The sequence below is a fragment of the Podarcis melisellensis genome (assembly GCF_964234715.1).
Source record: "Podarcis melisellensis genome assembly, chromosome: 9".
Taxonomy (NCBI): domain Eukaryota; kingdom Metazoa; phylum Chordata; class Lepidosauria; order Squamata; family Lacertidae; genus Podarcis; species Podarcis melisellensis.
This window is the reverse complement of record NC_138541.1, coordinates 13041604-13056742: the sequence shown is the minus strand read 5'-3', so window position 1 is coordinate 13056742 and position 15139 is coordinate 13041604. Positions and strand designations below refer to the sequence as shown.

Here is a 15139-nt window from a genome sequence, read left to right as displayed (position 1 = left end):
GAACGGTGTATCGTAAGAGGTGTGAGGCTTCCATTAGCACTAGAAAATTAGGTACACATTAAACATGAGGTTATAATCCAGTTTCCAGGACAAAAGCCCTCCAGTCTAAAAATAGTAGTGAACATCTTCTTCTGACTCTTAATGGCGGAATAAAAAGTGTTTGGCCAGCTATTTCCGCAAGTACTAATCTGCAAACGGTATGTCATGTACTGACTTCGTGTTCTGACTTTGTGAATTTATTTTTAGCTGCAGCAGTCATCCTACGTATCAATAGCAAGCAATGCCAATCTTAGTGGGACATCTAGTATCCAGACCCAAGCCCGCCTGCCATTCAATGGGTGTGTATTGTGTAGATGTGTTTTAAATAATCATTGCGCAGCACGGAAAGACAGAGGATTGGGAGAAATATTTGGAGTTGTTCGGTGTTCAGCTGCTGAAGTGGTAGGGAATCTGCCTTGCATGAAGGAGGTCTCTGGTCTCAGAATATCCAAATAGGGTTGATATTTTGCTTGGTCCTAAAAAGATACTTCCCAACTGTGAATTTTTGCAGGGTTCCCCCCCCCCCTTATGTGCCAACCCAGTTATATTTTGCTTTATATGAAACCAGAGTCTTAAAATAGATAAAGATCTTACAGATGTAAAAACAATTCTCTCTACCCATAAAAACCAGCTAAAATTATTTAAATCCTACCCAGGTTCCAAAAGGAAAAGTAATCCCACAAGAGTAGGGCAGGCACACCGAACACCTCTGCAGATATTTTTATTCCTAATGAAGAGACTGAACAATCTTGGTCAAGCGTATTGTTTCTCGTGGTTTGTTTATATGGGGGTAGTACAGTAGATCCCAAATATCTGGGCACACTTTGTTATTACACCTGAAAAATTTAATTTTAGAATGTGAAAGAGTAAGACTTACAACTGCTTTTTGAAGAGCCCGATACCTTTTCCCCCCCTATGCATGAGTCACTTATATGGGCATACCTGCTTAACTGAAAGGACACAGCCCCAAAGAAGCAACTTTTAGGGAGACGCAACTGAAAACAGCCTCATGAGGCCAGGTGAATTTGCTGAGTCTTTACTTTTGGAGTGACTGAATGATCCACTTACAGCTGATGCTCATGCAAAGCAGAATTACTAGCCCCTGACAGAAAATAAGCAGAAGAAAGCAATGCCAGAGCAGGCGATCATTCAGAGAAGCAGTAGATAACCTCTGTTATGCATTGATACAATGGACTTATAGGACAGTTAAATTGTTTTTTGTTTTTTTTTAAATCCTGATGCAGTAGCATTTTTCTTCTGGTACCACAGTTTGGGAATTACTTTTCTGATAAGTCATTTGGTGGAATCACTTGATCTGGAGGCACCTAAGATGCTCCTGCTCTCTGACCTTGGCACAAGGTGGGCTAGGTTGTGTAATCTGAACTGTGGGGAACAGATGGGTCAATGGTCCCATTATTGTTATTGCACATCTCAAATGACACAATAGCTAATCAACATTTTGACGTTTGGGCCAAAAAACGACTGAAGTCATTAAAACTGTTTTACAGAATAATTTCCTCCGAATCGGCAAATCGCCCCAGAAAGCCATGCAACTGTACAAAATCACTGTGTCTTAAGCTGTAAGTATAACTGTTTTACTTTTTGCCATCTTGAAATGTTAAAAGTAAAACCCTGTTTTTCCATCAGCAATAAAGTGCATGCATTACAGCAGAGGTAGCTAAAATCCTATTGGGCTCCCAGCACAGTCACTGGTCAGGGATGTTGGGGTTGTAGTCTAGCAGCATGTTAAACCCATTACAGATAAAATCTTGTGTTAGAGGAAGATCATGTTGAGGCCACATTTCCCATATTTAAGATTGTTATCTTAATCTCACTCTGCGGTAGATACTATCTTTTGCATTTTAGACTTGGATAAAACTTGCGCACTGCTGCTGAGCACCATGTGCGTTATAGGATGAGGCCTCCTTGTGTAGTGATGTGTTCTTGAGATCAAGATATGTGAGTGGGCAAAGAGGCTAAACCACGTTGCCTGCAACACATCCTGGTTGGCTGAGTAGGAAGTTCAAGCAACTTTTCAGTATGCTGAATGCAAGCTCCTCCCGGTTCTAATTTAATGGCTACTAAGTTGAAGGGGGGGACGCGGGTGGTGCTGTGGGTTAAACCACAGAGCCTAGGGCTTGCCGATCAGAAGGTCGGAGGTTTGAATCCCCGCGACGGGGTGAGCTCCCGTTGCTCGGTCCCAGCTCCTGCCAACCTAGCAGTTCGAAAGCACATCAAAGTGCATGTAGATAAATAGGTAACGCTCCGGCAGGAAGGTAAACGGTGTTTCCATGCACTGCTCTGGTTTCGCCAGAAGCAGCCTAGTCATGCTGGCCACATGACCCGGAAACTGTACGCCGGCTCCCTCGGCCAATAAAGTGAGCTGAGTGCCGCAACCCCAGAGTCCTCCGCGACTGGTCAGGGGTCCCTTTACCTTTTAAGTTGAAGGGGGAAAAGGCCTGCCCTTTCCTTTTCCTTCAGGGCCAAGCCACACTAGCTTTCTTCCTTGTGGGTGGAGTGTTGGAAGCTCTTTCTCTCCAGACTTGCAAAGCCCCCGTGGTTCTGGCTTGGGTTGTTTTTTTCTCCGCGAGACTCGTGACAACAAAGTTTGAGAGTTGCTGTTAAACCCACTTGGAAGGCTGACCTGCCTGCCATGAGTGTGGTTGGAGGAGCCATGCAACCCCTTGCAATCCACGCTTGTTGTGCCTGCCGTCCTTTTGGGCGTTTTGTGTTCAAGCTTCCCATGAGATTTCCCTTTCAGGTACTGCGATTGCTTTGCCAATGGCGAGTTCTGCAACAACTGCAACTGCACAAACTGCTATAACAATCTGGACCATGAAAATGACAGACAGAAAGCAATCAAGGTAAAGCTCTTCCCTTTCTGAAGCAAAACCAAACCTTGACAAAAAGACTTTTGTCTTTTGTGACCGGATGAAATGGTGTCTGCCAGTTCCTCCTGTGAAAGTCTAGGTTTGCGTCTCCAACGTTTGCATGTGGTGATGGATTTCTTTGCATCTGCCTTGCTAGGCCTGCCTTGACAGAAACCCAGAAGCCTTCAAGCCTAAAATAGGGAAGGGGAAGGAAGGCGAGTCGGACAGGCGGCACAGCAAAGGTTGCAACTGCAAGCGGTCTGGATGTCTCAAAAACTATTGTGAATGCTATGAGGTAAGACCCAAAGTCTGCTGTATTTCTCTCCTCTCAGTACTTTTTTGTCACTGCCCTCCCTTGATTCAGTCTCGCAGCATCTCCATAGTGGTTCCATTTTTATTTTTTTTAACACACACTTATATTAGGCTCACAAATGTTATGTGAAATACTAATACAGTGGTACCTCTGGACGCGAACAGGATCCGTTCTGGAGCCCCGTTTGCATCCTGAAGCGAACGCAACCCGTGTTTGCTCATGGGTGGGTCGCGATTCGCCGCTTCTGCACATGCGCATGACGTCATTTTGAGCATCTGCGCATGCGGCGAAACACGGAAGTAACGCGCTCCGTTACTTCCAGGTGGCCGCGGAGCGCAACCCGAAAATATTCATCCCGAAGCTACTTCAATCCGAGGTATGGCTGTACCTCTACAGTGGTACCTCGGGTTACAGACGCTTCAGGTTACAGACTCCGCTAACCCAGAAATATTACCTCGGGTTAAGAACTTTGCTTCAGGATGAGAACAGAAATAATGCAGTGGGAGGCTCCATTAGCTAAGTCGTACTTCAGGTTAAGAACAGTTTCAGGTTAAGAACCGACCTCCAGAATGAATTAAGTTCTTAACCCGAGGTACCACTGTATCCCTGTTTTAAATCCAAAGCTATCTTCAGCCACAGGAAACCTCTTAAATAAAAATTCCTTCAGTGCTTCTGGAAAAGACTCAGGCTCTGATTTTGGGCAACCTCCACAGGGAAAGGAGTTCAGAGCCAGGAAGTAGCTTAACAAAGGCATTCTGCCATGTTTCTGCTTACTGTGTCACATCCATATAACTTCAGGAGCCCCTTGCAGACTTGACTTCTATATGAGAATGGGAGAACGAAAATCTCCAATAGTTGAAGGATTTTATCCCCTAATTTTGCAGCATAATGAAAGATCAGTGATGCACTATTGCAGATTAGGCAGTCATATTTATCCGGCTGATATTGCACTGAAAGGTATGTGCTAAACAATAATCATTTTGAATACACGAATAAATCTGTGATTTTACAACACACAGCAAAACAATACCTCAAAGACCGCTCTCCCCATATGAACTGATCTGGACCCTGTGAAAATTATTTGAGGCCCTTCTTCCTGTGCCTCCTCCACAAGAGGCCCGGAGGGTGGCAAAATGAGAATAGGCCTTTTAAGCAGTGGCTCCCGATTTGTGGAATGCTCTCCCCAGGAAGGCTTGCCTGGCACCTGTGTTACATACCTTTAGTGTCTGGCAAAAAATGTTCCTCCATAACCAGGCTTTTAACATTCTATGGCCTTTCTGCAGGGCCTGCAAGACAACAGCTGTTCTGCCTGGCCTTTGGTTTGGACTCTGTCTGACCCCTATGTTTCCCTCCCCTTATGGTTTTGATCTATGGGCTACTATTAAAATGAGGCTGCATTTTAAATTGTATTTTTAAGCTGTATTTTAAATTGGTCCCCCCCCCCTTATGTTCTTATTGTAATTTTACTGGTGTTAGTCGCCCTGAGCCTGGCTCTGGCCGGGGAGGGCGGGGTATACATAAATTATTATTATTATTATTATTATTATTATTATTATTATTATTATTAGTAAACGTGTTTCTAGAAAGGGTTTGTTGTGCTTTTCTTTTATTATGTATTTTGTGTTCTCATTTTGTATTTTTATGTTGCAAACTGTGCTGTGAACTTTGGATGAAGGGTGCTATACAAATTAAATAAATAAATGAATGAATAGGCTTTTGTTTTTCTCCTGTTCAGGCAAAGATCATGTGTTCTTCAATTTGCAAATGTATCGGCTGCAAGAACTTTGAAGAAAGCCCAGAGCGGAAGACGTTGATGCACTTGGCTGACGCTGCTGAAGTGCGAGTCCAGCAACAAACTGCCGCAAAGACAAAGTTGTCCTCGCAGATTTCAGACCTGCTGACAAGGCCAGCCCCGGTGTTGACCAGCGGAGGGGGGAGGTGTGCTTACTTCCATTTTGTTGATGTCATGCAGTCTCTTCTGTGCTGTTAAAAAAAATTAGTGCTGTAGGTTGAGAGAAATAGAGGGAGGGCATGGAAATAACTTTTGGGGAGCAGAGTGCCTCCTCCTGCCTCACTTGCCTGGGCTCATATTTTATTCTGCTGCTCTTGCAATTGCTAGACGTGGAACAAGTACTGTATTTTTCGCTCTATAGGGCGCACCGGACCATAGGGCGCACCTAGTTTTGTGGGGGGGGGGAGAATAAAAAAAAATTATTCCCCCCCCCCAGTCCCAAAGAGCAAAGAAGCCAAGATAGCCAGCGGGATCCATCCCGCTGGCTGTCTTGGCTTCCTCTTTAGCCACGCACAACTCGCCAGCCGGGAGAGGCTGCACGTGGCTTTGGGTGAAGCCAAGACAGCGAGCGGGATGGATCCTGCTAGCTGTCTGGTTTTCCTTTTTAGCCACGGGGCTGGGGCGGGGGAAGCCCGAGCTTCCCCAGCCCTCAGAACGGGTCCAGGAGCGGGGGCGAGGTTGCGCAAAACCTTGCCTTCACTCCCGGAGCTTGCTGCTATCCGCAAGCCTTCTGAGCCCGGTGGGAACTCCCGCCGGGCTCCGAAGGCTTGCGGATGGCTTCCTGGAGCCTGGAGAGCAAGAGGGTCGGTGCGCACCGACCCCTCTCGCTCTCCAGGCTTCAGCGAAAGCCTGCATTTGCTCCATAGGACACACACACATTTCCCCTTCATTTTTGGAGGGGAAGAAGTGTGTCCTATAGAGCAAAAAATACGGTACGTAGTACTACACATTGATGGGTGTGTGTACATGCTGTTTCCCTGCCTTTTCCCTTTAGCTTTTAAGGGCTTTAAACCCCTTTAAACCTGGAGGGAGGGATCTGTGGAAATGATGAACGAAAGTCATTGTCAGCCTGGATTTATAAAGACTGTGGAGAAAAAGAAAAGCACATTGCTATTCACACGTAACTGTGTTTGAGGAACTGCATCTGATCTTCCTTGCTTTTACAGATAGATACCTTGATACTTAATTTAGGAAAAAAGGAGTCTGATTGTCAGTTATAATGCGCTAAGGCTTGTTCTTGTTTTCTTCTAGGTTGCCATTTACGTTTGTAACGAAGGAAGTTGCCGAAGCGACGTGTGACTGCTTACTTGCGCAGGCGGAGCAGGCGGAGAAGGCAGGAAAGTCGAAGGCAGTAGCAGAACGGATGATTCTAGAGGAGTTTGGACGTTGTCTGATGAGAATCATTAATTCGGCAGGAAAGTCCAAAAGCGACCCTTGTGCCATGAACTGCTGACTCTTGAAATGAGCTGTGGTCTGAACGGGACACTAAAAGGCACAGGGACACTTTTTAGTTCACATCAGATGTAGTTTTTAGTCCATTCTTAATTTGGTGCTGCTTAGTTTTCATTGGTGTATGTTAATATTGAAGCTTTGTAATGACGTGTACCTTTTTAGCTTAACACTTTTACTTCATGCATATGGCGTGTATCTTTGTCCTCTCAACTTCATGGGACTGCACAGAGTTGAGATTCTCCCCCCCCCCCGCCCCCATTTCTCTCTTAAAAAAACGTTTCTTCTGGCAATTCTTTTTAAATTATTATTATTTGCAATGTATAGTGTTCTATTTTGTATGCAGGTGGGTGGGAAGACATCTGACAGACAGGCTTTCAGGAACATCTCTTTGCAAACCCAGTTGAATTGACATTTGGCCAGCATCACAACACAGATTTTGTTGCAAAAGCAAATAGCAGTACATCTTTGGATAAAGCAATGTTGAAAGGAAGTCAGTTAAAATAAATATTTGCTGGAAAGCAGTAGTTGCCTTGTTAGCCACAGTCCTGACTTCAGCGGGGAAGTTTATTGTGCAGATCTTACTATTAGTATATATTAAGAATAACGCATTATCAGAGCTAGACCCAGAAATATCTAACTATGATATACAAAAAATCAAGGTGAAAATTTATATCATAGCCTCAAACAGCATAAAACAACATTTATAGTAAGTTTTTTAAAAATAATGTATCACTGTAATACATATTCCAAATTTTAATAAACTGTTTTCATTCGATTTCAAAGAGATTATCAATATGTTGTTTGGCAAATTTTAATGTAGCTAGGGATTTTTTTAAAAAACATTTCTGCTAGGTCCCAAATGTTAGCCAACCCCCTCTGAAGGATTGAAGGCAAATATCTCTCTCTGTCTTGAATCTAGCTATCCTTATAAGGCAGTAATCAAGTTTTCATGTAACTTCCTGATCTTTTTAAGAGTGTGCTCTTTGAGATATGTGACTATAATTGCCAAAGGATCTTCTGGTAGCATTAATACCACTTATATTCATTGATACCTTACAACTCCCCCAAATCATTTAAGCTTTGTACCCTTCCAGTGCATGAAGTTTGGGGGAGGGATCATTTATTGGGTTAATGATGGAAGATGTAAGCAATGCTCGATGATGCTACATACCCTCTAAAGAGCACTTTGCAATGTGCCACACCTTTTAAATTAATATATGGGTGCAAGGGGAGCATAACTCTTAGTCTATATAAAAGGTTACATGGTTTTGCTCACTGAAAGCCCCAAACCTTTCCCCCAATATCCAGATACCAGCCAGCATCCCAAAAGCACATGAATACTCATGTGCCTCTTGAGTTTCTCAAACAGCAGTTTCCCCTTCCCTCAGACTCCATAGCAAATTGTTTTGAAGGGGGATTTTGAAAATGAATTTGCAGTTGGCCTGGGGGGGGAGTAAAAAAAAATATCCTTAAGGGCAGCTAAAATGGCTCTTTGGCTCCCAGCTAGTCAATGGGAATACTTAATGCTTCAAGGGTGTCTTCAAATGACCTGCTTGGGTTTTATTTTAAATGTGATCAGTGAGGTGTTGAGGGTTAAACTTCTAAAGATGTGGTGTTTTATTGTGTTTTAGCAATGTGGTAGTCACCTGCAGATTTGAGGAGGCTTCATTCTATGGCCACAGTCCAACACTGCTTCACTTAATCCCATTGAGTTTGACAGATTTAAGTGCACCTGTGTCTGTTACATTGTGGCTGCAGTGCATCAGACAATGGAGCTTTCCATTCAGAAATTTACCCGAAGTAAACTGCATCTGCCTTGCCACTCGCTGTGTCATTTTGTTTTTGTTTCTGTTTTTGTGTACACCTCAAGTTTTAGCTTACTTATTAAAAAGTATGTTTTAGCAGTGCTGTGGCTGACACGTCCTAGTAAGACAAAGCTAAACCTCATAATTCCTTGGTGGAACAGAACCCCCACTCCACCCCACCCCATGAAATAGCATTATTTTGGGTGGAGATGCTTCAAAGCGAAAGCCTTTGTAACAAATATTAAATTGCTAAACACACTTGCATGGTTTTCTAATGCAGCAAATGATTCAATCATTCTAAGTTTCATGAATGGATATAAATCTCATGCTTGAATTAGCAAGCACTTGCTATTATCTTAGTCTGCTCTGTAATACTTCAGTTCTTTACCCCCAAAGGGACAGCATAGAACTGTACATATATATTTTGTTTTGTAACTGTGTATGTATGCACATAGCAGGCTGGCATATACGTACACTTTACCCTGAAAGGGAAGCTGTTTTTCCTTTTAGCAGAATTGTTTTATGAGTAGAACTCTTGACTTGGAGTCAAAAGTCAGTGTGTTACCTTTTCAGAGTAGATGGTGAAGCTCACCTTTTTACTAATTCCATAAGTGTCCATACGATAAGAGATGTATAAATGTAAATTAGTGTAAGTGGATAAAATAATACTTGATCAAGTTATTTTTTTGAACATGCATACTTTGATCTAGAACTAAATATGTGTTTAATTTTGTACATACTCTGTGTCTTATTCTAACTTGCACCTTTTGTGATGTGTATTTATAAGTGTGCAGAAAACCTTTTGTGAAGTTTGGATTCCGGTTGTAGATTATGTATGATGGAATTGCGTGTAAAAGATATGAAGAAGGTGCAATCAAAGATGTACTTTTCTGTCCCCCACTCTCCCCCTTTAGAACAAGCTCTTTCCTGTATTTAGCTTGGTTCTTCCCGTCTTCTTACTCTTGCTTTTGTGTTTTTGAACATGGTTCCCTGCATGAAACTGCTGAACAAAGTTAGTTAAAATTAACATCAAGATACTGGGAGGAATCTATGAAACACTCGTGCAGTACAACGTCTCCAAATTAGTGTTTCTCCTGCATTTCTGGCATGATTGGAAAATACCCAGCTGGAATGCTTTTGTATCATACCCATTGTCAGCAGATTTTGAGAGGGGAGGGTGTCGGGGATTAATTTTCTAGTTCTGGTTTACATCTAAAATAGATTGAAATTTATATTTACTAGACCTATTCAAAGAATACACTTTTCTATATTGTAAAAACAAATGTCAGATAAATCACAAAGGAAAAAAAATTAAAAGTTTATACTATTCTGTACACGTGAATGTTTGCACTTTTTTCTTTGATAAGAACCTTTACATTCCTCATTACTACCAGGTTTTATTAGCATTATGAGGGCCAAAATGAGGCAATTTCCTTGAGAGGAATTTGTCTGAGCTTAAAATGCTTTATCATCTTAAATCCTCAATATGTTCAATGCAGAATTTCTTCTCTTTCCTCCCCAGCTGTCCTCTTCCCATACATTTTCCCTGTTGAACAGGACGTAGCCTTGGTTTTATTTGATTCATCATTTGTTCCCCATAATTCACTGGCAAGTCATGTTCCTTCTCGCTTTACAACGTTGCAAAACTGTGGCATTTCGCTTGGCCCTCCTATCAGATGTCAAATAGATAAACAATTACATGACTTTCCATAGACATCTGAAGGCAGACCTGGATCAAGAAGCTTTTAATGTCTGTTGTTTCGTTGTGTTTTATATCTTATGTTGAAAGCCACCCAGAGTGGCTGGGACAACCTAGTCAGATGGACAGGATGCAAGTAATAAATTATTATTATTAATATACCACTCTGGATGGTTTGTGAGAGCCACACTCACCATCAACATTGGGCAATACTGGTGTGCTTTGGCACAGGCCTCAACTCTGCTGAAGGTGAATGAAGATGCTGCTGCTGTTTTCTTCTGTCAATGAAAACTGATGTTACTACAGGGCTGAGGATATAAAACAGGAATGCACAACCTCATTAAAACTAGGCTGTTTTGTGTAGTCCTCAGAGGTAAGCATGCTGTGATAGCTTCATAACTTCATGCACTTTAACGAATAGCCATGTTGCAGGGTAACGGGAGAAAGAAGGCTGTATGTTGTTAGGAAAGGGCACACATTTTTTATAATTGCATTTCTCTGAATTTTAGCCAAGAATTCGGCCTCTTCCCAATGGGAAGACCCATCAACGTCCTCTCCAGTTTCTTAAGTCCACAACTTGACTGCACAGCCAAAGTCTTACGTGCAGCGGCTCCCAGTGCTTTGTGAACATTGGCTGGATTCTCCAGGAGTGGAAACTTTTTAGAGAAAAGTCATTCTACTAACTTATCACTGATTTTCGTTGCACCATCATGTGGAAGCAAGCCCTAATAAGCAGGAAGTGTTCCTTTCCCAAATACTACACTACTACAAGTTACAGGGAACCAGGCAGAGGGACTTCTCGGTAGTGGCACCCGCCCTGTGGAATGCCCTCCCACCAGATGTCAAAGAGAAAAACAACTATCTGACTTGTAGAAGACATCTGAAGGCAGCCCTGTTTAGGGAAGCTTTTAATGTTTAATAGGTTATTGTATTTTAGTGTTCTGTCGGAAGCTGCTCAGAGTGGCTGGGGAAGCCCAGCCAGATGGGCGGGGAATAAATAATAAATTACTACTGCTACTATTATTATTATTATTATTATGACACGGATATGAAAGGAGTCCTGTGCAACAAGGCATCTCATATAATAATAATAATAATAATAATAATAATAATAATAATAATAATAATATTTATTGTCATTGCCCCCTCTCAGGGACAACGAAATTACTTGGCTGCTCCATCCACCCAGATAGGGCACTCCACTCAAAATCAGAACAACTATAAAAACACTAATTACTATAAAAACTATAAAACACAACTATAAAAAACAACTATAAAAACACATATGATTTCTCAACAGCCTGTGAGGTAGGACAGGCTGAGAGAGGCTTTGGCTGGCGCCACCTCCAGGTCGTACACGCGGGGAGCTTTCATGGGAATTCAAGCCCTGGTCACCCAGGGTCAGAGTCAGAAACCGTAGCCACTAGGCCATACTGCTTCCTTCCTGGACGTCACAGACTTCTTATAATAATATTTCCCCCCACTCAGGCTGAGCTCAGAGCGGCGTCGCTCTAGGGCTCCGCATCTTTGTAGTGAGAGCCCTATCGAACGGAAAGTACGGGTGGGTTTCGCAAACCGCCCGCGTCAAGGAGAAACGTACACGCAGGTCTACATCTTTCGTAGCTCTACGTGCTCGCCACCGTTCGTTGAAAGGCCGTTCAAACCGCCGCCCTCGCGGATTCCGTTTTCCTTATTGGCTCCCCTTCCTTGCCTGAAGCCCTTTCTGATTGGCTCGCGCTTCCTCTCCGTGTGTGTATATAACCGTTCTTCTCATTGGTGAGTTCTTCTTTAAGGCTCCGTACTCTCGATTGGTTGCTTTTCCTTTCTATCATTCCAAAAACGTAATTCACCCGCGTACCGGAAGCGGAAGAGGCTGTCAGGACCCAATCAAAAGCAGCGTACGGCTAAGAGCCAATGAGAGCACGGCCGCGCTAGGCGCGAGGTTGGCTATACCCGCGTGCTTTGGCAATTCAATTCCTTTCGGGTTTCGTCCTTGGTGGAGTGCGGGTCTCTGCGTAGAATATGGGGGTTTTACAGTAGCTTTGTACTTAGGTTCATTTAACGGGGTGGGCGGACGATTATTATGACTACTGTTGTTATTTTTCGTCTTCCCCCTTTAAATGTATTTAATTTAAAATTAAATATATTAATTTAAACACATTTACATGTATTTAATTGCTACTAATTTGGAGTTTAGTGAGAGGCACTTGAAAAATTGCCGGGGGGGGGGTACCCAAAACAAATTTTTCCAATTTATTGAGGGAAGCTGGGAACCCCAACTCCGTTTTCTGTAGTCTTTTCCAGACCTTCAGGCTTGAGTGGAACTTTTCACTGTGATGAGGTGGGTCCATTTCTTCTGGTTAAGGGAGAGTCTCTCTAATATGTACTGTGGTTGCTTTCTTGTCATAACTCGTAACTCCCTTCCACCCCAATCCTTCAAATGTTGCCTTTGTTGCAACAGGAGACAAGTTAGGAATAATCATCATAATTTGTCATTGATTTATAAGTTGTTATTTATACCCTGCCCATCTGGCTGGAAGAAATTACAGTACTTGGCACAAATTGCCAGGCAACGTTCATAGCCACGAAGCCATAACTTCCTAAGACAGAACTCAGTACTGGAATATTAGTGCTCCTGGTTATTCAGTACAGTGGAGGCCGCAGTGAGACCTCTGTAATGTTGCTTGAAGGTGCACCCCCACTTCTGATAAGACTTGCAGGTAGTCTTAATATGTGTTTTATGTGTCCTTTTTTGTTTTGCAGAGGGAAAGGAGAATTGCTTTTTCCATAGATGGGGACTTCATGACAAACTTCTTGAGGTATGTCTGTTGCTCTGAACATCATTTGGCATAGGTTTTGTACTTTTATATTTTGAGCAGTTGTTTTCGCCAGTGTCATAAAAAATGTTCATTTTCCTTGTTGATTTATGGAAGTTTTAGTACAAAGTAGTATCCTTAAAATGTGTGGAATCTACTTTTTTAAAAAAAGCTCCCAAATTGAACATGATTTCATGTAGATTCAACATCAGTATTGTAGGTTTCCTTTTCATTTCTGCTGGTACTTGCCTGGTGTCCGGTGATTAAACCTTTTTTTGCTGTTCACATCATGATTTACTGTGATTACTATTCTTGAAGATGAGGACACAGGATTTAAAGTAACATTTCAGATTCTTGAACATTGTATTTTCTATATCTCTAGCTATCTTTTGATATTTACTTAATTATAATTCATTTTCCTGCTTTCAGGCATAAGGAATCTTCCAGGAGAATCAGGTAACATTTAAAGCATTTGTGAAAATGGCAAAATTAAGAGCCAATACTCATGAATCTCTTGTCCATGCAAGTAGATCTGAGTTGTAGGGGGGCATGGTTTGTCATTCTACAATCCTGTGGTCTTGGGTAGCTGAAAAAAGTACTGCTGTGATCATTCTGTATTTATGTTTTCCTATTAAAACATGGTGTCCATGTGAACATGTACTATTAGGTTTGCTCAGATGGGTAGAAACTATTGTGCATATCAGCTCCAGTAAATACTCTAGATTTTGTGCATAGTGGACACACACAGAAAGTTTTTTAGATATGTGCATGATATATATCGTTTGTACCCTGCTGTCTTAAGTATTTGGAACAGTGTACTGTATGTATAGTTCCCATATAGTTTTCCCATATAAGGAGCTTTAGCTTCAGCAGTAGAATTGCATAATGTTCTTTTATTTATTCTCCCACCTCCCAGTATTTTTTAAAAGACAGGGGTGTACCACACTGAGCATGCCAGAGAGGGAAGTTCATTTTTAACGGGTGTCCAAAATTAAGTCCTGAGCTCTTGAAACAGAGGTTACTAATTAAAAGCATGTTTTTATTGTGTTTATTTTTCTTTTGCTTATTGTATGTAAAATTGAAAATGCAGAAATAAATTCTAAAAATAAAAGAAGAGCCTCTCAGGCCCATGTCTAGAAAGCGTGGGATGAACAGAATAAAATCTGGACCAAATAGAAAAAAAGAAAAGGGGAAATCATTATAAAAGTATAACTTTTGACTAATCTCTGCAAGACACATTTTGTATACTGATCTTCCTTTTGTATTGACATAAATAAATACTTTTGACCTTCAATGAAGTCTTGTGGCTTGATTTCTAGTTTGTGCTTAGGAAGCAGAACTAGCATTCTAAACTTTATTAAATAAATTTTACTAATATCCTGTAGGAATGAAAATCACGGGAGACGAGTAGTAGGTGTCATGTGAGAGGCGTCTGCCGGGAAAGCCCCGGGAACTCTCTTTTATTGAATATTACAAACATTGCCACAGGTGTGCTTGTCGCTGATTGGTTGATACAAACACAAAGAAACTTAATGCTGATTGGTAACATACATACAAGGCGGGAATTACATGTGAGGGGTGGGAATTACATGTGAACATTAATCACCGGTGGATTAAAGGCTGGGAAACGAGGTTGGGACTAGACAGGCATGAAGCCTCCTAATTAATTTGTAACTAAAGATTAATATAGCATAAAACAATTACTAATGATTGATCATAACATATAACAATCGAGTTCCGTAGATGTGGTCAGCTACGCATTGAGAACAGGTCATCATGATCTTAAGATGAACTGGACAAGGAGGGAATGTCTTGGTGTTTGGAACAGGTTCGTACAGTGTGTGCAGAAACAGAGGAAAGATTATAAGCGAGAGTTCCCAGAATGCAAGAGAAAAGAAGCAATGCTTCCCTATAATGCAACAGTTATGTGCAGAGGGAAAACATATGTGCAGAAAGAAAACTTCCCTTTAATATCCCAGCTGTGGAACTGGCAAATATGTTAGATGATGTATTCAAAGTACTTGGGAAAATCTGAAATAATATGTACGGTTGGGTAGTATCAAACAAAATGTCGTTAAAGTGTGGTATGATGGTACACAAGGACAGAGGAAGAACAAGTACAGAATTCGTCAAGATGCAATGCTTTGCCCAGCTGTAGATTCTGGATATTTATTGTACTTTTAGTTTCTATAAATATTTATTTCTTGGTCTGTTAATTAGCAGATTTAAAGACTGCCTGTTCAGAGAGCTTTCCACATGAAACACAAATAGTATTGTAGATAAAAGGTAGCTAAAATCCACAATGGATATTGAAAAACAAATATACATAAAACCATAATCACAGTTACAATCA

The 15139-nt window shown here is 41.7% G+C and overlaps 1 protein-coding gene and 2 long non-coding RNA genes across 9 annotated transcripts in view; 2 read left to right on the top strand and 1 right to left on the bottom strand.

Moving 5' to 3' along the window:
- The window catches only part of LIN54 (lin-54 DREAM MuvB core complex component), a 35121-nt gene extending 25516 nt beyond the window's left edge, over window positions 1-9605 (top strand). For all 6 annotated transcript variants that reach the window (XM_081924942.1, XM_081924940.1, XM_081924945.1 and 3 more), the window contains 6 exons: window positions 247-338; window positions 1548-1619; window positions 2801-2903; window positions 3067-3204; window positions 4958-5160; window positions 6266-9605. In XM_081924942.1, coding sequence (XP_081781068.1) covers window positions 247-338; window positions 1548-1619; window positions 2801-2903; window positions 3067-3204; window positions 4958-5160; window positions 6266-6467 — 810 coding nt within the window. In that variant the 3' untranslated portion in view covers window positions 6468-9605. The remainder of the gene's footprint in view (window positions 1-246; window positions 339-1547; window positions 1620-2800; window positions 2904-3066; window positions 3205-4957; window positions 5161-6265) is intronic.
- On the bottom strand, window positions 6362-11720 carry LOC309377830. 2 transcript variants are annotated; one of them, XR_014171702.1, is made up of 3 exons: window positions 11315-11720; window positions 10165-10278; window positions 6362-6499 (listed from the first exon to the last, which is right to left on the bottom strand). It is a non-coding gene; the product is annotated as an uncharacterized lncRNA (long non-coding RNA). The 2 variants fall into 2 exon arrangements; XR_014171703.1 differs by having other exon boundaries at window positions 11547-11720.
- A 207-nt stretch (window positions 11721-11927) lies between these two features.
- On the top strand, window positions 11928-14066 carry LOC309378314. The gene is made up of 3 exons (XR_014172013.1): window positions 11928-12311; window positions 12734-12789; window positions 13216-14066. It is a non-coding gene; the product is annotated as an uncharacterized lncRNA (long non-coding RNA).
- The last annotated feature ends 1073 nt before the right edge of the window (window positions 14067-15139 follow it).